Consider the following 21,502-nt stretch of genomic DNA (forward strand, 5'->3'; position numbering starts at 1 on the left):
ACACGGGGAAGCCACCCTTGCTGACATTTGACCTGCTGCCATCGCATGCTGCCAGTGCTGTGTAAGGAAGCCAATCTAACTGACATTTAATTGGTGCTCGGTTCTTTGCGGCTTCTGGAGTCGCCGCGAGTGGCATGGAAACAGTGCTAAAGCTCCTGAAAAGGTCCCTCCGAGCTGCCATCCTTTCACTGACTAAACTGCACTTTTCCTGCACAAGTTATTGCCGAAATTTTGTGTTACGAATTCCAGCTAGTTTACAATTTTTTTACCTGTTTGCTATAACGAGGTTTTACTGTATTGTTCTGATGTTTTGTTTTTAATGCAACAGCATTAGAGCTGTCATCACACCAAAATCCCTCCATTATCAGAAAATTCCCTGATTGGTCGAGACAGTGATGACGTTACAGGTGTGATGTGATCTCCAAGGACCCATCACAATGCGCCACCGAATTCGCAAATCCATCACCACCGGACGAGCTGGGAGGATGCGACAGTATCCACATCACTACAGGAGAGGGCAAGCATAGCAGGGGGCATCTGAGTGTCAGGTGGGCGGATGACTTAATAAATAAATAGATAAGAAAATAAAACACTAAATAAAACACTTTATGGCCGCAAGTGGGATTCAAACCCGCTGCGGCACGAACAGCTCAGCTTCACATACTCTTCACTGCATTAGATCACTATGGCATCGCCGCAGCTAAACATCCTACTCATTTAACTGCCAGTCTCTCATGCTGTGCTTTGGATGTCCTCGTCTTCATCAACTTGTATCCATGTGTAATGGATCCGGAACACACCACTGTCACATCACCCTGTTAAGGTGACTTAAGTGGCCCTATAACTTGTTGTCTGGCTTCTCAGTTGTGGTTGCCACTTGTCACAAGTAGGGAAATGGAATCTTGATCTTTGTAAACAACTGTATGCGAGGAACCGAGGCACCGTCAGGTGCTATCAGGGACTCCGGAACAGGTGGAGGCAGTCACCCCCTTCCATCATTTCTCCAAAGGATTCGGCACCGCCCCCCTCCTCCTGCCCAGTCTCCAGCTGCTTGCATCCAGATCATATTTTTGACAAACGCTTCAATTCTAGGACGTTATTAATGCAAAGCACAGTGGCATTAAGCTAGTTGGCTCCGTAGTCAGTTGTAAAGCATTTCATTTCAATTACCTAAAGCAGTTCTGTCCTAACAGAAGTCGTTCATTGACTGACCTCTGGTCATTAGCATGGTTAGCAAAATTGAAATAGACTGGGCAAACTTTTCTAATGCAGTTGATCATTTCTTGTGTGTACATCTTTGTAGAGCTGTCCATTTCAATTCATTGACAAATGCACCTTTCGACGGTGCAAAATGAGAAAAAAATATAAATGAAATTTAATAAAAGTTACAATAAGACATTGATTAAATAAATATCAAAGCAAACTCGGAAGTCTTGCTCCCCACTCCAAAAAAAGTTCCAGAGTCTCTGGGCACTATTATATGACTAACTTCGGCCGCCCTCTTAGAGGTGTTTTGGGAAAAAGAAATAAAGAAAGAAATGTGCCATACAACACCTGCCACTAGGTGTATGCCATATCTGTATGGAGTCTGGTGCTATGGAGTCAGCGGGTTAGCTGTGTAAATATCTCTACTTTTCTTCAGCAGTGATGTACTTTAGGGTGCAAAAAACAATTCATGTCCCTTCTCTCACAATGTGGACAAATATCCTCTAATTAGGTGGTCTCGGTCTTTGTCTAGAAGTTAAATGAGTTTGATTGTTGAAAAAATGACAGAGAATGTTCACCACATTTGAATTAGTGCAAAAGCACGGATTTGTGCTACATAGAAAGTGGATGATGAGCGGGCAGTGCCGCGATCTGGAGCGCTTGCACTTCTTGAACATACTATCGGCAAGAGACAATTTTGCTAGGCTCTGAACCTCCGGGTTAGTGCTTTCGCACTAAGACCAACTAGTTGTATGAGCATGCAGCAGTATGGTTTCTGCAGCCAAGAAGAGTAGCTCTCCATCATAACTTGGGACGCTTTAGAGAGTGAGACAGCACACCTACGCAACTTTTCTCCTGTAGGGAGCAAATACAAAAACTTCAGTTTTTCTATCTTTCCTGCACTCTGTGAGAGGGTTTTCTAGGCACCATGCAAAGACTCAGTCTCATGTTAGCATTGCTATGGCATTGATGTGATTTTGCTAGCACTGACACTGGCATGTCTTGACTCTGGAAGCAAAAACAGCTTTAGGATCTTTACTTGTCGCGTGTCAAGACTGTAGCCAATGGAGCTGCAGGAGGATGCAGAAGCAACAAGGACCAGAGCACAGCTGGCTGGTCTACATTCTGGCTCGGCTGGCATCATGCACTGGATTATAACTGAGCTGACTTCTTCCCTTGCACATTGCTGTGTGCCATCCTGATGGTACCATTTCAGAACCTCTTTTCTCTTTCTCTCACTCCTCTGACTCATTCCTCTTTTTTTTCTTTTTTTTTTTCATAAATAGTGCTGCTTTATTTGCCACTTCTACATCTCTTTGCAGTTTGGGATCTGCATGCTCAAACTTTTCATTCTTCTTATTCTTGGCAGGTCAAGGACTTCAAGTAAAAAGTGATTCAAATGCAGCAATTTAGCCATAACAAAAGTTTTCTATATCATTTATAGGGTGTATTGAAAGCAGTTCAAGTCAAAGTGCAACTCCACAAAGAAAAAAAAAGAAAGGAACTGCGCTAGCAGGCTGCACTTGTCAGTATGTAGGATTTTTCCTGTACCTTCAGAAAGTTTTAGTGACATTCTGTTGTCAAGTGCACTCAAAAGCTGGAGCACACAGGTTGTTGATGGGGCTCAATTATCCTTAATCCTTGTGTCAGGAAGTGAAAGGTGTAGTGTTTCATGTCAGTAAACAACACAGAACACTGGACATCAAAAAAATGGTAGGATGCCAACCTGTTTCTTTTTTATGTTCTTGTTTTTGCTGCTGGCATGAAGTTGTATGAGCTGTCATCTAGTGAATAGTGCTTTTTTATAAACTTCCAGGCAAGCTTGCAGGGCTGTGTGTCAATCACTTCTTGAACACTAGTATTAAATATGTGTGTGAAAAGCAGAAAAAAAAAGATTTTGTCTGTAGGCACACTAAGGAAATGAATAAAAGCGGTGTGCAGAGGCCTGTAGCATTGACCCATATTATAGAGTGAGCCTATACTAAGGCTGCTTTCACATGTGCCGTTGACAGAAGGCAAGGAATTAGTATGATCTCCAAGCAGACTTAAGGTTGGCACTACAACACCTATGTTCATGTTCATGTGCATATTCCAAATCACATTTTTCATTCACAAAATGCAGGGCAAGAAGGGGGAAAGATTGGTGAGATCCTTCTGTACTATTTTAGATCACGCAGATGACTCAGATCCTTCTGTACTCTTAATCATGGATCACACACATTGAGTTTTCACTGTCCCTGATCATGTAGTTCAGAGGAGGCGGTTCAGAGGGGAGGTCCCGTTTAAACCATGTATTTCTTGGACTTTTCTCATAAAAAAGTTGGGGTTCAACATGTTTTTCTTATGTAAAAATTTTGGTTGGGGGGGAGGCAGGGGTAATCCCCCTTGCCCCTCCATAAATTCTCCCCTGATAGCCAACATATTTGAACTAAATTCCAGATGTGATTGCTTATCTATGTATGCCCATTTAAATAAACATAGGTACAAGAAAGTATTTACATAATTTGGCAAGTCCTTATAGTTATTGATGTGATTGGAAAGACTGAGGTCTGTGCTGTAATTGTGCATGTTTATTTTACATATACATATGGGCTTCCCTGTCCACATACGAGCATGCATGTTTAGCGGACAGGTACAGACTGTGATGTGTTATTTGATGTAATAACGAAATTACAAATTACAAAGTTTTTGTAGGCATCTGAAGATTTTTTTTTTACACACTGCATTGTTTGCTACTGGTGTTATTCTGTAACAGAGATTAAGACAAGTTAATGAATTCTTGCATTTTCTTTACCTGTATCAACAAGAAATGCAAAGCATGGGCTGTTTTTTTCTAGGGACGATAGCAGGCAAGGGTGTGCAGTACGCTGAGCCAGATCACAGCAGAGTTGAATGGAGCACCTAGCTCTTTGTTGAATTTCAGACACGTATTATGTTTACTTCAAGACTATTTCAGTAAATCAAGTCAGCAGGCCTACTCATTCCAAGGGCTAAGCCTAACAAAAATGTGTAGCTATGGGCTGGAGCACAGGAAGAAGAAGACAACTGGCCAAGTGCTACATTGAAGTGTGTTTTTCTGGAAGTCAAAGTTTGGGATATAGATCTAGATTTGTCAAAATGTGCTCATTATAAAATAATAAATTCATGATTTCTTGTTTTAAGCCTGTGTTTGCACTGATTTCATATGCTGTCCTACTGGGTGGTCTGATGTGCAGGAGGTGCATACAGTGCAAATGACGGAACAAATGACCAAAGGCAGGCATGTGCAGTTGCTGGTGAAACCACAGTTGGAGCACAGTGTCCATGCAGGGCCCCTGGTGCTGCTGTTGTGGACACCATGGGCTGCCCATTGGCAGCTTGAAACACAGAGACTGCCAGCTGCATCCACTATAGATGTCATTGTGAGTGTTTGCCAGAAATCACTCTTGGGGAAGTGGGCTGCCGTTTTGTAGGGAGTGAATGAGTGCAGTATAACTAGCACAGCACCTATCCCACCAGCTGCCTAAAGTTGTGTCACTGCATAACATGAAAATGCAAAATAAAAAGCAGGACCCACAGGAGGTGCAAGGAAAGAATAACGGTCAAGAATAAAAACACTAGGAATAAGGAAAATGGTTCTCTAATCATGGCACAAAATCTTGAGCTTCAAAAACAGTTAGTGGCAGAAAATTTCAGTTTTCTATTGCCTGAGGAAAAACTGTATCTGTGACTTAGTATTGCAGAAATAGGAGTGAAGTGAAAGAGAGCTAGTGACTGGTGATTTCTTCTAGTTGTAAGAGGCTTTACATGCTTTGAAATATTGCATTTAATTTCACATTGTAAGATACTAAAAAGGTATGTTAATCTTTTGAAAAGTTTCCAGCATCTGGATATTATTTGACGACATTAAAATCAGCTGGAAAATTGCCTCGTTCCAAAAATGAATCTAGCTCCTTTCCCTTTTACATGCCTTAGTCTTTCTTAATAGCTGGCTCCCATATTATGGATTTATATTTTAACTTACTTCTCATGTGGCCACTTTATGTATAAAGTTTAGTTCTAAGCTTGCATAGGGCAGTTACACAGACTTCAGAAATATGATCTGAAGGACCTGAGGATCTGAGATCCCACAACGGGTGGTGGATGTCAACTTAGACTTCTCAGAAAAGGCACACAGGACACCAGGGATGGGGAAATAAATCTCTGAAATGAGGTCAAGTAACTGCCACAACTAGGGCAACCCGAGCTATGTTGTGTGGTCATCTGAAAATGTTATAATACTGATAATAGGCTTTTTATTTACCACATGTTCCTTTCTTCATGTGTTCTGTGGTAAGCTAGATGGAGTGTCAAGGTGCCATCCTTCCTGCATCTTCATACATTGTGTTCGCTTGATAGTTCAGGTTCATATGTGCCTTGGAGATATCCCTTTGGTCCTAGCAGTGCATTACAGGACAGTCAGAGTACCCTTCTGCGCCTTACTTTTCATGGTTATTTTTTATGTAGTCTAATTATTTGGTTATTTGAAATGTAGTTGCATCATTTCCGCATGCAGATGTTGGCATGATTATGCCAGAAGGGCTCCTTTAGGAATGCATAAAAATGTCTTTCTTGAGTTAGTGTAGTCTGTCATTTGTCTTTTTGTCATGGGAAGCAGAAATGGGCCAAGCTACTGTAAGGAATAAAATAATGCTGTTGTGGTCGTCAATTTCATCATGATAATTATTGCTTTTGTTGTTAGAAGTTGTTGGAATGAGTGAGCACACATTTCCTAAGCATAAAATTATATAGAGGATGTGTATATGCTTATCACATATATTTGTGTTCCAGAAACATGTGTTCATGATTACCTGAACTTAGTAATGAAAAATTGAGCTGTTCCCATCATGCATGATAACACTTTAAGGTATGAGGCCACTGCTCCGGAAAAAATTTGTAATAGGAGATAAAACAAGAATGCTTTGTCTGTCTTTAGAAAGATGTGGTGTTTTCTTAAACCTTTAATTTAATAAAACTTTAATTTAGTTCATCGCAAGCCAAATTGCTTATGCCTGTATACACATAAGGACAGGAGCTGTGTAATGAACCATGACAATTATGATATCATCAATTGTCATTGTGTAATAGTCGAATTATCGAAAACAGAGGTTTTTGTGTAGACATCGTTTGAGGAAAAATGCAGCAGTAAGAAAACAAATAGCACGATGTTACTTATTATGGTTCAGTGCACAGCTAGATATATAAGGAATAAGTGTACAAAGTTTTAATGAAAAATCATGTGCAGGGAGAAATTTGGGAGTTCTCACATAAGAAGGAATGACAAAAAAGTGAGTTTTGAGAAAAACGACAAAGAAGATTCGGAATGACTACAAATACCATAAAGCAATGTCTTGGAGGGTTAAAATCCACCATATTTGTAGCTCAGCTCCTCCTTAGTCTTGCTTTTCATTGATTTGCTTGTGCAGCAGCTCACTTTTTTTTTTTTTTTTGCGGCATTAGTAGACTGAAAGGGAGATTTTCAACATGCCTATCAGACAAGCTTTATGCGTATGCGGACCAGGTTTGGTTTTAGTGTTGTTCAAAATGTCTACCGTACCACTGTTACCATTGTTGCCAATGAGACATGCCATCATACAAGCCAAACTTAGTGGTATCCTAACATAACCATCCAATATGTCCCAAACCTGTTGTGTCACTTTTTTGAGCGTTTTAGTTATTAAATAAAAAAAAAAATAGACATATATGGTAAGAAACAGTTACTATAAGTCTAAACTAAAAAGTTAACTAGAAAAAAGAACTAATAATGTAAAAATGAGGTTTTCATTTGTCTGGAAAATGTTCAGTTTTGGTTTCATGAGATGCTTAGGGGGTTGCAACTTTGGCTGTGTCTTTGTTACGGTGTTAATGATAAATATCGTTTTTTTGCAGTTCATTCAGAAATGAATTGGCATTTTTATGAAACAAAATTTGAAAAATTTATTTTGATCACAAATATTGCACTTCAAAAGTGGCTTCATAATGGCGAAAATTTTGAAAGAAATCAATTTTTTTTTCATGATTTAAAATTTTTGCTTTCTTCTGCACAAGATTTAGTGTCCCACTTGTGCACCAATGAGTTTTTTGATGCAATGCGTCACCTTTTTTTGAAATCTAGGTGGTGACCAACCACGCCCCCTCTTGTACCTATATGCAAGATGTGGCTCTCTTTTGTTGCAAAAAAAATTACAAAACAAGTACACCGGCTTTCTCCAGGCTTAAAGGGATTGTTTGTGGTCATATGGAAACAACAAAATGGCTGCCTATCATTCTGTTTTTAGCCAAATCCAGCACCAGGTACTGCCTGAATTACCCGAAGTATGTTTACTCTTGCACTGCTTCAGTGTAATTTCACGGACAACATAATTTATTTTTTTTGTCTCTGAGGCTTGAATTTGTCAGGTATAGGAATGACTAATGCCAAAAAAGTGGTTCCAGAGGCGTCGATTCTGTGGAAATGAGCCTATGTGGACCCATCATGTCGTTGAATCATGGCAATACAGCGCAACGCTGGGTGCGTCCACTATGAGCTCTTTTTCTTCAAAACACTCGCAGTCAGCAGCATGCGTGAATGAGCTAAAGGTCACTGCTACTGACTGGCGATGCACTGGTTGAGAAAGAAAGAGGAATGCCTCCTCGGGAAGACACTAAACACAATTAGTCTTCAAAAATTTTGTTCAGGAGCACGCTGTGAAGGATGTGCTCCTTGTTTTTCAGATACTGAAAATAGCCAGGATGGTTGTTGTGCATCCCTTTAATGGCGGGAGCATTGCCCATGCCAGTGTTTTTAAAAGTCATTTGGTGTTTGTCCAGGATGCTACATAGTGCAGCGTATTTATGAGGCTGACTAGCGATGACTAAGTTTTGTGCAGACTGAGTGTTGTATACATATATTTGATGACAAAAGAGGTCAAAAAGCTGCACGGCAAGCAGACAAAAGAAATTTTGATTCTGGGGATGGCTACTTGGCTGGTGGTTATTGAAGGCATAAATCAACCTGCTTTTGTTCAGTGTCATTTTGTAGTAAAGCTCTTGTTATCACTTTAGAGCTGATTATATCAGAACATCAATTTCTGCTACATTTGTCCCTTTACCCCAGGAACCCCAAAGCTAAAAGCATTATTTTTTACCAGTCTTCTATAAACACACAGAAGGGTCTACTGTAGCAGAATTGTGGAAGTTCACTGAGAGTATTGCCCAATTAAGCCTGAAAATTATGTAGGTCCAGTAAAAAAAAACTGCAAAAAATGACAAAATGCTATTGAAATGTAATTCTGCTGCACTAAAAAGCAGAAGAACTGATTGCAATGATAGCAGTGTGACGACTCTAACCCTAGCAGACCCTGACAAAAAGAGGGTCACAGACATGGACTAAAATACATGGGGGGCATAGGACCTACCCTGTTTTAAACGCTACGTTTGTTCGTTCAGATTATGTATGACCAACTGGCCCCACAGTGTACTCTGTTAGACCTACCCTGTCCCTTTAAAGAGACACTTAGGACAACTCCATCCAATTACTGTTCCCAGTAAAATTAACGTAAGTTAACACTTGTCTGGCAGCATATGCCTGAGGTAATTGAGTTTAAAAATTTCCTGCCACTGGTTTTGAAGTCGTGATGCCTACACTGAAAAGTACTGGTTGTCACCATTTTGAAGTGAATGGCAGTGAAGCCTTACCTCTAGGATCTGCGCCCGGAATTAGTGTCAGCACATGCAGTTTACTTGCAAAATCGGCCAGTGATGGCGACACTTATTTTTCATTTTTTGGTATTTTTTAGCCTATAAAAGGTCCGTTTCCAGTAAAAGCAGTGTCTTTGTGGTTAGAAAGCGGTACCGTATTGATACAGACTGACTTCAGTTTGCCTTCAGTATCCCTTTAAAAGATTATACTGCTCATTAAACTTAACCAGGAGTGTATATGCCAACATCTGGTACTATTGATGGCTGTAAATAGTGAACTTAAGCAGTGAAAGCTGTTTTATCATAGCTATAAAGTTCTGCACAAGTAAGCTGAACTGGGCTAGTCGGAGCAATTGCATCTTCGAAAAACGTAGCGCGAAACACAAGACACAGGTAAGGTGAAGACAGGACACGAGCGCTTCTCACGACTAAATTTTTATTAGGAAGGATAACAGAATATATACCACAGATATGGAGGCAAAGAGAAAGAAGGAAACAACAAAATAACAACTCAAAAAACAAGAACAAGACGAGAAGATAAGAGGTCGGCGATGGACGCAGGTACATAGCATTGCAATATAAAACACGTGCACAGTTACTTGACAACCGATTGGAGGTACACAATCTCACTTTTTGTTAAGGCGATCGATGCGTCACTAATACACTCCCCCCCCCCTTTCGCGATATAGAACGCTTCAATAATCTCCCTTGTACGTTGGTGATATGCTCTGTCAAGAACAACAGTCTTATCGAAAAGGGGGTGACATTTACAATCCCTGCAATGCTTCGGTAAATTTTCAAGAGCTGTTGGCGTTAAAGAATTTCTGTGTTCAAACAGCCGGACATTTAGACACCGCCCGGTCTGCCCTACATAGAATTTTCCACACGAAAGAGGAATCTTGTAAATGACCTCTTTTTTACATGGCACGAACCTTGATTTGTGATTAACATGGCAACGATGATCACTTTTTAATCCCTCTGCTTTCGCTCTGACCACCGCACACAATCCAGATAACTTCACGGGAGCTGAGATTACTGTGCCCACCTCGTAACGATTGGCAACATTTCGTAACCCATGTGAAAAACGATGTACATAGGGCAAAACGACAGGTTTCTTTTTCGCGTCGAATAACATAGCCTTCTTGGCTATGTTATTCGGCTATCTTCTCGTCTTGTTCTTGTTTTTTGAGTTGTTATTTTGTTGTTTCCTTCTTTCTCTTTGCCTCCATATCTGTGGTATATATTCTGTTATCCTTCCTAATAAAAATTTAGTCGTGAGAAGCGCTCGTGTCCTGTCTTCACCTTACCTGTGTCTTGTGTTTCGCGCTACGTTTTTCGAAGATGCTATAAAGTTCTCTTTGTTAGCTGTATAATTTTAGTTATTTTCTTTATGCTTTAAGAACCTGTTCATTACAGGCTCATCAACAAGTAAATAAGGATAGCAAGCATGGGACTCTCTTTTTTTTCATCAAATTTGACAGCTTGGTTGTAAATTAAACATTTTGTTTTGTGTTACAGTGCTCTGTAATGAAGTTTATTTCTAGTTTTTGTCTCAATTTAGTATTGTTGGCCTTAAGGCTTCCCTACAGAAATTAAATTACTATAAAAGCTCATTTGATGCACTTGAACAACTGATGCCACTAATGCTGCTGTCCCCATGTGTGCAGGTGAATGCTGGTTCTGAAGTGTCCTCCAAGGGCCTTGTCAAGTTTCGTGTGGTGCAGAAGGCAGGCCCTTTTTCAAGAGTGTTTTCATGGGTTGAAAATCATTTTGGAGTTGTCACGTCATATTCATCTCTCCAAGCAGCTGATTTTCTTGTACTCAAAGTTGGAGTTGGTAAGTAGAATGGCAGTTACTTAGTGTTTCAATTTTTTTTTTTTTTTTTTTGCTTTTAGCTTGCTAATTGTATGTGTTCACTGGTTTGGTGCACATTTTAGTGGGTCAGTTTTTATGGCCTAATGCTTCACCAGAAGTCTGTAATCGTCCAGCTGAGATCTAGAAACAGTTTTCTCTTGCAATGTGTATGAACCATTATGGGGCTTACCTGACTGCCATTTACATGAGACATCCAAAAAAAATTATTGATATTATGTTAACATTTTTTGATAAAAAGCCCTAATGATGTTTATTTTCACTTACCACATGAAAATCCTGTCAGGGTGCATTATTACCCATACATTTAAGCACTTTCCTCATCTTGGCGTCTTCGTAGTAAAGCATTTTGTTGCTTACAGGGGTACAGCTTTTGAAAAAGGCCAGAAGGGTGCCTGAGCACTGCAACAGAAATTGTTTTTTTACCACCATTATCAATATTCTCTGTAGTAGTAACTGTAGAACAAAGTTGCTGAATGTTTTGCAGTTTTTTTTTTTATTTAGTTTGCAGTTTAAATGCTTTGCATCTGAATTTTCAGTATTGGGGATCTGTGGCTGCATTGTAACAGAACAAAGTTGGAATAAATGCATAAGGCAGAAGCTATGTATGTGCAGTGCGCTTTATTTTGAAAGTAACAAAAGGCATGACAGATGACAGGCATAGTATATTAGTACCCATGATGATGTGCAGTTGTTGAGATGACTACAGATGAAACGACAATAGATGTTCCTGGAAATAATGTCTAGGTTTTGTTGCCTTCCTTATTCCAAAAAACGCCGCCGCGGTGGCTCAGCAGTTATGGCACTTGGCTGCTGACCCGAAAGACGCGGGTTCGATCCCTGCCATGGCGATCAAATTTCAATGTCGGCAAAATCCTAGAGGCCCGTGTACTGTGCGGTGTCAGTGCACGTTAAAGAACCTCAGGTGGGCGAAATTTCTGGAGCCCTTCAAGGCGGCGTCCCGCATAGCTTGAGTCACTTTGGGACGTTAAGCCTCCATAAAACCTATTCCGAAAAAGGTTTTTTTAGTAGTTGACTTGGTATGAAAATTAAATTTTGAATGTTGGTCAAGTAGAATGCCAAGGTTTGTAACAGATTAAAAATAGGAATGACGTGATCACCTAAGTTGATGTGTGGGCGTGTGACGACTTGCTTTTGGTGAGATCGTGAGTGAAAAATCATGGAACTAGTTTTAGTCAGATTAATTTAAAGAATGCTACATTGACACCATGAAACACTTTTGTTAGTTTATATTGATTTTTGTAGTTAGGTCAGTCATATAATTATTGCAGATGAATAATGTTGTTTCATCAGTGTGAAGAATACAATATGGTGTTGCCACATTAAGGCTACAAACCTACACATGTGCTACGCCATGCAAACGATAAGGGACGTGCAGTTACAAGATGCATTCAAGTATGAACCGCCAACTAGCCTGCCTTTTCCTGTTATACATGTGGCAGCATGGAATGATGTCTAAACACAATGCCTGGAACACTTCATTCCTCATAAACCTCAAATATGTAGGGCCTCAGCTTATTCAGGCACCAAACACATATTCCATCAATATAGTGACTCTGCAGTCGTACTTGTATTATTTTGTTTTTCATCATTTGCACCTTTTATTGAAAGGGGCTTGTTAGAGCTGCTTTTTAGAATTTAGAGTGTACAATTCAGTATAGAATTGAGAGTGTTTAGTAATTCAGTTTAGAGCAAATAAGTCAATGTTGTAAATCTGTTTGACTATTTCATCAATCTTAGTACAAGGTGTGCTTATAAACAGTTGCCTTTTGTAGCTTTGCAGAAGTCCACTGGAATAGTCTTGTGAGTTGAAGGTCAGATAAAGATGGCCTTTAATGAATTGAATAATGAACAAGAATGATGTGCAAACCATTATTTGGCGCCCAACCAATGACTTCAAATTGTGTGCTTTATTTATATTCTGCAGAGAGATACACGCAGCTTCATATTGTATTGGCTTCATGCCCTCACTTATATCTTGTCTTTCCTATTTGCATATTCCTTTTCATATATTTTGCTACCTGGACCCTCTTCATCATTCTAATTATTTGCAGTAGGCATCATCTACAAGCATAAATGGCTCAACAGCCAGGCTTTTACATCATACTGTGTCAGTTGTCTAAGCAGCCTGCTTCAATTAGGCTGAACTTTTGTATCCAGGGAACACAAAGCACCCTGTTATACTTTCGGTCGTCTATCAGTGATGTAAAGGACACCCATCAGTTTCTCTATTTGAGGAAAGTACAACACCCTTGAAAACGCAGCATACTTACGTACGGGGTGAATTTTTTTTTAACCATGAGAGATACGCCGGTGAGGTCTGTTCATGTGGATCATACTGCAAGGTGGACATTATGTATGTAATAAAGCTCGATTAAAAGTCAGTTAACTAAAATTAACTAATAAAAATTTTGATTTTTTTTTTGTTTTAGGGGGCAAGAGTATATTGTGAAGTTGAAGGCCATCAGCATCATGGGCAAGCCCAGTTTTTAATTTTCTGTATTGGCATTGTGGTTCGAAATGTCAAGCGTCAAAAAAACCCTTCTGAAAGCTCGGTGAGTTGACTTCCCACTTTGCACATTCTTGACATGGCATCGCTGTGCGTGGTATGATCAAAATCACAGTAACTTCTAAATCATAAAAATACACAAACTGCATCTGTATTTGCTACAATATGAATGCGAGCAATGCCATTTTATCCATGTGCAATGTGGGATAGCTGACTTAACAAGCTTTCAAAGGTGCATTTTTCACCGTCGATATTTCAAACGCAGCGTCACTTTAGAAAATTTAAAAACTGGACTCGCCTTCTGTGCTGACGGCCTTCTATTTCACTATATAATCTTACACTCTGAAACCAAAAATGAAAAGTTGATTATTTAATTTGAGTTGTCTGATTGTCTTTTATTTGAATTCTAGCTATCACATGCATAATGTCTGCCTTGTTGTACAATCCACCTGCACAGACTGTATCAATGTACAGGGAAACCTCGTTGTAAAGAACATGGATATTACGAATTACTGGTAATATTGAACTGCTCCTAATTATTTTCAGCAAGCACATGTATTTCTTACTTTATGTATCAAATATGGTTTGCCATAAAACGGATATATCGAACTGACGAGCGCCAAGCTATGCCTGCTCGAATGGCAGGCGGCAGGCTGTGCCTCACTACACGGATGAGTAGTGGTGGTGCAGCAAGCGTTAGCGCCATGGTTCCCACTTTATCTCGCATTTGCCAACAGTGCCGCAGAAGATATATCGGCGAGAAAAGCTGGTAGCCAGGCAGTCGGCACCTATTTGCGCCTCCCCATAGATAGTTCCCAGGAACCAGCAGCATGGTCGATATATATTGAAGCTTTCTAGCAGCCATCCTCTGCTAACATCGACTGTTGCGGAGTGCAGGTGGTGAAATCGGCGATAGCTTTCGTCCTGGCGTCCAGTTTCTTACGTGACAGCGCTGTAATGCGAGGAAGCCAGCCTAACTGGCATTTGGCCTGTCACCTTCATGTGCTATGGTGCTTTGCAGGAAAGCCAAATTAACTGCATGGTGTTCGTCGCTTGTTTTTTTTTTTTTTTTGCTGCTCCCACAATCGCCATGAGCAGCTTCGAAACGCTGTTAAAGCTATAGAACAGGTCTCTCCCATACCTTCGCTGATTAAATTTTACTTCTCCGTGATGAGTTTTTGGCAAAATTTGATATTACAAATTCTTTCTGTGTCAAACTATTTTACGAATTTTTACCTATTCACTATAACGAGGTTTCACTTTCTCTCACTGTTTGTAAAATAAAAATCTGTAAAGGTTAAAAAAGATCACCAGGTATGTGGCCGGACCATTTCATTAATAACTTGAAAGTATAGTGGCACCACTTTTGTGATGTAAGCAACTGTGTTTTTTTACAGTTAGCTAGGTTCAGTTTAACATGTGTGACTTTTCTCATCCCAAACAGGTGCCACCTTTTTAATGCCACATACATGCACACGCTACATCTGGAGACAGAGCTTAATTGCTACTTTAGAGTATTTTCTACATTCTAGAGCTTGTATTCTTTGGATAAAATATACAAGAAAACCCTAACACCCAGCTATTACTGTAAGTTTTGGTTTCACAAAAAGAAACCAAAACACTTTCTGATGACTGCCATCAACTTCTTCTTGATATGGCAGCTTGAAAAGAGGCCTGTATTTGTGTGCTTTTTATCCATGTTCTTTCCTTGGCTTAACAAATTGGAGGTGTATGTAAAGCTGATCCACTGTACTAGCTGTTTGTTGTGTTATTCATCTCACCAGTGCTTATTTTCATAAAGCTTATTTGGCCTTTTGTGCAGACCAAATGGGACCTGTAAGCTGCGACAGAATGAGCACAACCATGGTAGATCATCTTGAAGCGTACACTTTGAAAGAGGTGCTACCTTTGAAGGAATGTCGGCAACGTCCCTTGACACAGGAAGAAAGGTACACCCTGACAGCTCATCATAGCTGAAGGATTAATCTACTGTACCATCATTGCGAGTATTATTTTTGCATCACATGATTTTCACATGTTAAGAGCTGCCACTCGTGTAGTATGTGCAGTAGCTGCCAGCATATCTACTCATGCTAATTTAATGGCCATGGTTTTATGCACCAAGGCTGAAACTGAACTGAGGGATCGCTTATACATGTCTGCTTATTCTTTCTGTTAAAAAATGCTTACAGCATCTCACACTCGCACCTTGATCTCCTCCGACCGTGGAAGCATTTTTAATCAGAAAGAATAAGCAGACATGCAGAAGCGATCCTTCAGTTTTTGTCACCGGAAAGGAGTGTCAGTTTTTATCATTGTAAATATCTTTCCATCACCTTGTTCGGAGCGTGTGCTTGTGCAGGAAAAACATATAAATGTTGTTTCTTCATCAGAATAAATCAGTTGCAAGTCCAGTGGTGTTGTGTGTGTGTCTCCTACTTCTTGTCTTGCGTCCGTTTTTGGTGGTTCCACCTTCTGTGCACTATGAACCAACTAGCCCCCCAAATTAAAATCTTGGACAGTGACATAGACTAGGCAGTTTTCTTCATGTGAACTGCTTTCGAGTGGTTGGTACTACTTTCCCTCAAATATTGGGTAAACTCCTCATTTGCTATCTTTACTGTCACTGGTTGAAATTAGTTACTTTTTACCTGTCATGTTGACATTTAATTGTATATGCTTGTCATTCTCAATTTTTATTTATTTTTCCTCAAGTTCATTCTGAGTGGACCAATGTGCATTAATTGATATATGAATTGAAATTGAGTAAGGGTGTTCTTTTTTTTTTTTTTCCAGAGAGGTGCACATTATTAAGGTGGGCTCTTCATCTGGAAAGGACTTCATGGTGGTGCAGCTTATGGCAGATGCTAATACCATTTTAGACAAGAAGCAAGTTTTTGTCCTCAAGTGTGACTCGCACCTCACCAAATGGGAAATTGAGTCAAATCCAGGAGTACAGGGGTCAATTGAGATATTGGTAAGAACTGGTTTCAATGGAAATCAACTGGGAACTTGTTCCTAGAACCAGCTGGACCAATTTGGATTTTCATCTGGCTAGCCATAGTTGCTGTGGCAGCAGTACAGTTGATCCCACTTATAACAAATCTGACGGTCACACAGATTCTGTTTGTTATATCCGATGTTCATAGTGTCCGTATAACAGCCAAAAATATTAAGCCTGCCAAAGTTTACATTCATTTGTTTAAAAAAAAGTGCGTTATGCGCGTTTGCTTGTTCAAAGCAGACCCTGCTGCGGCTCTTCCCGGGCTCCCTACGGCAGTCATCTCCTCGTTGAGACCCTTGCTGCTAATAATCAACATCAGGGACCGGTTGTGGTTGAAGCGTCCATGGCAGGCGGTGGCAGGTCGGCCATATTATTCAGATCCCTAGCGGTAGGGGAGTGCTTGCACTCGGTGTTCAGCAGCTTTGTCAGAGCACACAGTACTGTGATGTTGTGGTCTGCAGAAATGTAGTCATCCAAGGAAACATCTGGCCAGCTATGCACCAAAGACACCACAGTCTACACGCATCTGATCACATGTGCTTTGAGAGCTTCGTCTATCATTCCTAAGCCTATGCAGCGACAAAAGTAGTGTGGTGCTCACAGCACTGTCTGCTCTCTGATGCTGCCTGCACGTGGTAGCAGCTCAAAAGATGGAGCCAATTGGGTAGGCGACGCATACCATGTGGCCAGAATGGCCAGCAAGGCATTCAAACTTTTCAACTTTTCAAATCGTTGCTGTTAATTGATCCTTGACCATGGACAGTAGTTAGGCTTTAAACGATGCCCCTGTCTCGTGTCCACTGCGCTTCTTTTACTTGGGATGCTTCGCCCAGCCAGCGGACACGCAGGTAATAATTGCCCTTGTAGGCCATAGGCGTGCGCTTTTCATTGCATTTTTGGGTTGACATGTTCTTTCCTGGGCAATGTCGCTAAGGCTGAGAGATGCTCTTTGATCTCTGCGCTTGCTGGAAGCACAACCTCTTCAACTTCGGGAGGAGTTAACGGCGCCTCCTCATTCGCTATAACCAAGTAGTGCGGCCAAAGTTGGTTGTATTGTGGAAAATTCAAGCGCTAGCAAACAAAGAAACAAAGGGGGGGACATTGCCCTAATGGATATTTTGACGGTAGCACCGCACTCATTCGTAAGAAGTGAGTGTTCGTTACATCTGCGGCTGTTATAAGTGGGCTCGACTGTGGCAAAGTTGACACAGGTGCTCTCGCATCATTATCAGCATGAAAGAATAGCACCAGTATTGCAGCTGCAAGTTGCTTTGTTACTTTGCACTGTATGTCCATAGCTGCTAACATATCTTATGCAAAGTTGAAATGTCCTTGTTAAAGCACTTAACATTATCAAGCACTCATTTTGCAAATAGCTGAGACTTTGTGATTTGTGATTTAATTTGTGATCTTATTATGCAGAGATATTGAAAATTATTTGTGATTATAATAAAAATTTTCACTGAAGTTCAAAAAATGTATTTGGTATATAAATTGCTTTCACCTCATCACTGACTTATAACTGAGCATATCCATTAGGGCAATGTTCCCCCCTTTGTTTCTTTGTTTGCTAGCGCTTGAATTTTCCACAATACAACCAACTTTGGCCGCACTACTTGGTTATAGCGAATGAGGAGGCGCCGTTAACTCCTCCCGAAGTTGAAGAGGTTGTGCTTCCAGCAAGCGCAGAGATCAAAGAGCATCTCTCAGCCTTAGCGACATTGCCCAGGAAAGAACATGTCAACCCAAAAATGCAATGAAAAGCGCACGCCTATGGCCTACAAGGGCAATTATTACTTGTGCAAAGTGACTGTCAGAGAAATTTCACTTCTGTTCTCATAGAATGTAGTTGCTTTCTTTTAGGGGTGTGCAAATATTGAAATTTTTCAATACAAATCAAATACAAATGTTAAGAAGAAATTGGCTTCGAGTGTCGAATAAAATAATTGTTCAGTATGAAAAAAAAAAAGTTCCTTACTGTTATCAAAAATATTATTGTCCTTATTGTTTTTCAAACTAGTGTATGGTCTTTTCTACTGGAAAAACAAAACTAGACGGACTCAGGGTCATTAAAAAAAAAAACATGATGTGCACAGAAATGCATACTGCTTGATTAGACAGCATGCCGCTTGTAATGTGGTCATACAAAATGAGTGACGAAATGAAATCCATGATTTGACACCTGACTGGCAACTTAAGATACATGATGAGTACGTAGTAAAACCTCATTAATTTGGACTTCAGTGAACCAGAAGATATGCCTGAATCAACCGAAGGTCAAGTGAATATCCATATCTCAAACTGAATATGAACCTAATAACAACGTATTTGATTCATATTCGAAATTTCGAATATTCACAACTATTTTAAATTTTTGAGTAGCAAATTGAATATCATCCAATCTGATGCGTTGAATAAATCAGATAATTCACGCTCAAAAATATCCTGAATGAATCGAATACAGTGTGTGACCAAATAGTTTTCTAATAATAGCCACAAAGTTAAAATTGGACACTCCATAGCTTTCTTTGAAGGCTTTTTCAAAAAATAGGGCTCACTCTGCCACCGCACAGCATGCTGCCGGGATTGGTCTGCGTCCATTCGTCTGGCAGCGTTCATGATGCTCATACATATGGTCTCCAAGACTGGCGACGTAGCAGGGTTCTGCCAGGTTCGGCAAACTCTGCCATTATGCACAATATTGGAAGCCAAGGCTGTCCCTCACATCATCTGAAATGTGGCGCTAGATTGGTCGCTGTCATCGTCAGTAACAAAAGGTCATTTTCCTATGCTCATGACATGACAGTCTGCGTTGCATTCTCTCTGGTGGAGTTTATCGTTGCATTTTTCGACAGCTACAGTTTCAACCTCATGGGTATAGAATAGCAACACCACTAGTACTTCGCTGTTTTGAATGAATATTTGATTTGTATGAATATTTGCACAAGTAGCGAATAACCATACTAGTGTTTGATTCGTATTCAGTTAGGTTCTTTCACTATTCAAATTGTATTCGATATGTTTGCAACTATACTATTCGTATTTGATTCGGTACTGAAGCTGGACTATTTGTATTCGATTTGTTTTCGATAAAGTACTTTTCGCACACCCCTAGGCACCATTCATGTTAGCAAGGTATAGGTTGCGCTAGTTTATGGGGGAAGCAAACGCTTGTCTTTTGGAGCTTCATTAATGCCATTATATTTCCATTCTTTAACAGTGGTGCAAAAAAAGTGCTGCGGAAAGTGCTGTAACAAAGTATGCAAAGGATACAACAAAGAAACTCCTGGGCTCATATTGCGATTCATTATGTTGCTTCATTGCAGTCTTCCTATAAAAATCGGCTGCTGACCCGAAAGACGCGGGTTCGATCCCGGCCGCGGCGGTTGAATTTCTTTGGAGGAGAAATTCTAGACACTCGTGTACTGTGCGATGTCAGTGCACATTAAAGAACCCCAGGTGGTCGAAATTTCCGGAGCCCTCCACTACGGCATCTCTCATAGCCTTAGTCGCTTTGGGACGTTAAACCCCATAAACCAAACCATAAACCAAATCTTCCTATAAATGAGGCTACATTTTTAAGAAGTGAAACGGAGTTTTGAAATCTGATTTTTTTTTTACGTTCGTTCTTCCATCTTGAATCTTGTTGCAGACTGAGAACTCTGTGACATCCGATGCGACATCACATCTTTTGTCTATCAAAGTGCGCACTGCACCTTTTCCTGAGGCTGTTGGGGACATTCTGCACATGGTGAAGCACTTGGCAGGAGATGCCAGCACTTTTACCCAGGTTTCTGTAGCCTCAAGACTTCAAGTATTTTTAGACAACAGACAAACTGGTGGGTTTGTCTGCTTTTCAGCTAAACAGTCATCTTTCTTTAACTAACTTTGGTGAAAGTGCATCTGTCTGTGTAGTGATTTGTGATGGGTGGCATTTAAAATATGGTTTCACTATAGGCAACTTGTGATGAAGTGTCGCATGTCAATCGCAGTGTCGTAACACACAGCCTAGTGAGAGGAGCATGCATTTTTTAGGTTGACCTGTAATGCTTTTCCACGCCACCTGTCTTGTGCCTATACGCTTGAGTTACCACACTCTGTTGAAGCCACACGTGGTTTCTAATTCTAAAGTTCTAATTATCGAATGGCCCTCAAAAAACTGCTGCAAACCATTTGCATCAAAGTAATTTTATCTAATGAATGCCCGGATGATGGTTGCCTACATTTGAAATGAAAACAAAGCGACAACAATGATCTTTCACAGTTTCTTCAAGTGCTTTGCTTCGCGCACACAGTAGGGAATATTGAAGAATTGCTCCAAAATCTTAATGTCCTGAGTGGCCCCTTTCACAGTGCGATGCTGTAGCAGTGGTACCTCTTCGTCACGTTTGAGGATGCTTCGCCCCATGGACTGGGAACAGCGTGTTTCAGCGTACCAGAAGAAAGGAAGAAGCGCATGGATGCGAGCGAGGGAAATATGTGTAGGCATTAGAGCAGCATGACGCCATCCCAAAATAAAAATAAGAGACTAATAGCGCCCCAAGCAGCATCCAAAATGGCACGACTGGCCGATGCTTGCGTCCAATGGCAGCCGAGGGATGGCATGAAGTTAAAAAACTGAAACTATGCGGGTGAGGTAAATTTGGCAGTGAGGGACTCCCAGTCGTCATCGCGCCTGCCGTTGTGCGCACGCCTGAGGTGTGCTGGCAGCACTGTTTTATGTAATCCAGGTTTGGGGCAGTCCAGGCGTATCATCGCTGGCTGCGTGGGTCGTACCTCGACGCGACTCCCTGTGCAAATTAACCGGTGCTACCCCCCATGTCCAAATTAACGAGCGTCCGATGCCATAGACTTCACGGGCGTTGGCCGGGAACACACTTCTAGTTCGAATTATCTGAATTAATGTCAGTCAGAATAATGAGATTTCACTGTACACGCAGGCACACATACACCACACGCACACACAGGAGAATGTCTCAAGTGTCTCAAAATTTTAAAAGGACCTTATCAGCTTGCTAGTAAACTCATTTGTTAACTTTTGATCTGCTGGATATACATAAAATGTTTCACTAAGAAGATTGTAGAGCGTGAAGAGAAAAACCTAATAGCTCAGCTTTTGAAGAGAAAACTTCATTATACCTTATTTTATACATTAAATGAAGTGTGCTAAGCTTTGGAGATGTGTAAGGCTG

The 21,502-nt window shown here is 40.6% G+C and overlaps 1 protein-coding gene across 4 annotated transcripts in view; it reads left to right on the forward strand.

Moving 5' to 3' along the window:
- The window catches only part of LOC149352852 (transforming growth factor beta receptor type 3-like), a 76,274-nt gene that overhangs the window by 24,326 nt on the left and 30,446 nt on the right, over nucleotides 1-21,502 (forward strand). For 3 of the 4 annotated variants that reach the window (XM_089582057.1, XM_089582058.1, XM_089582059.1), the window contains 5 exons: nucleotides 4,422-4,607; nucleotides 10,572-10,740; nucleotides 15,129-15,255; nucleotides 16,103-16,283; nucleotides 19,963-20,149. In XM_089582057.1, the coding sequence (XP_089438183.1) occupies nucleotides 4,422-4,607; nucleotides 10,572-10,740; nucleotides 15,129-15,255; nucleotides 16,103-16,283; nucleotides 19,963-20,149 (850 nt within the window). Of the gene's footprint in view, nucleotides 1-414; nucleotides 549-4,421; nucleotides 4,608-10,571; nucleotides 10,741-15,128; nucleotides 15,256-16,102; nucleotides 16,284-19,962; nucleotides 20,150-21,502 lie in introns of those variants that run through there. The other variant, XM_089582060.1, reaches the window with a different exon arrangement.

This window comes from Amblyomma mixtum, chromosome 3 (genome assembly GCF_055824585.1).
Source record: "Amblyomma mixtum isolate Tamu chromosome 3, ASM5582458v1, whole genome shotgun sequence".
NCBI lineage: Eukaryota > Metazoa > Arthropoda > Arachnida > Ixodida > Ixodidae > Amblyomma > Amblyomma mixtum.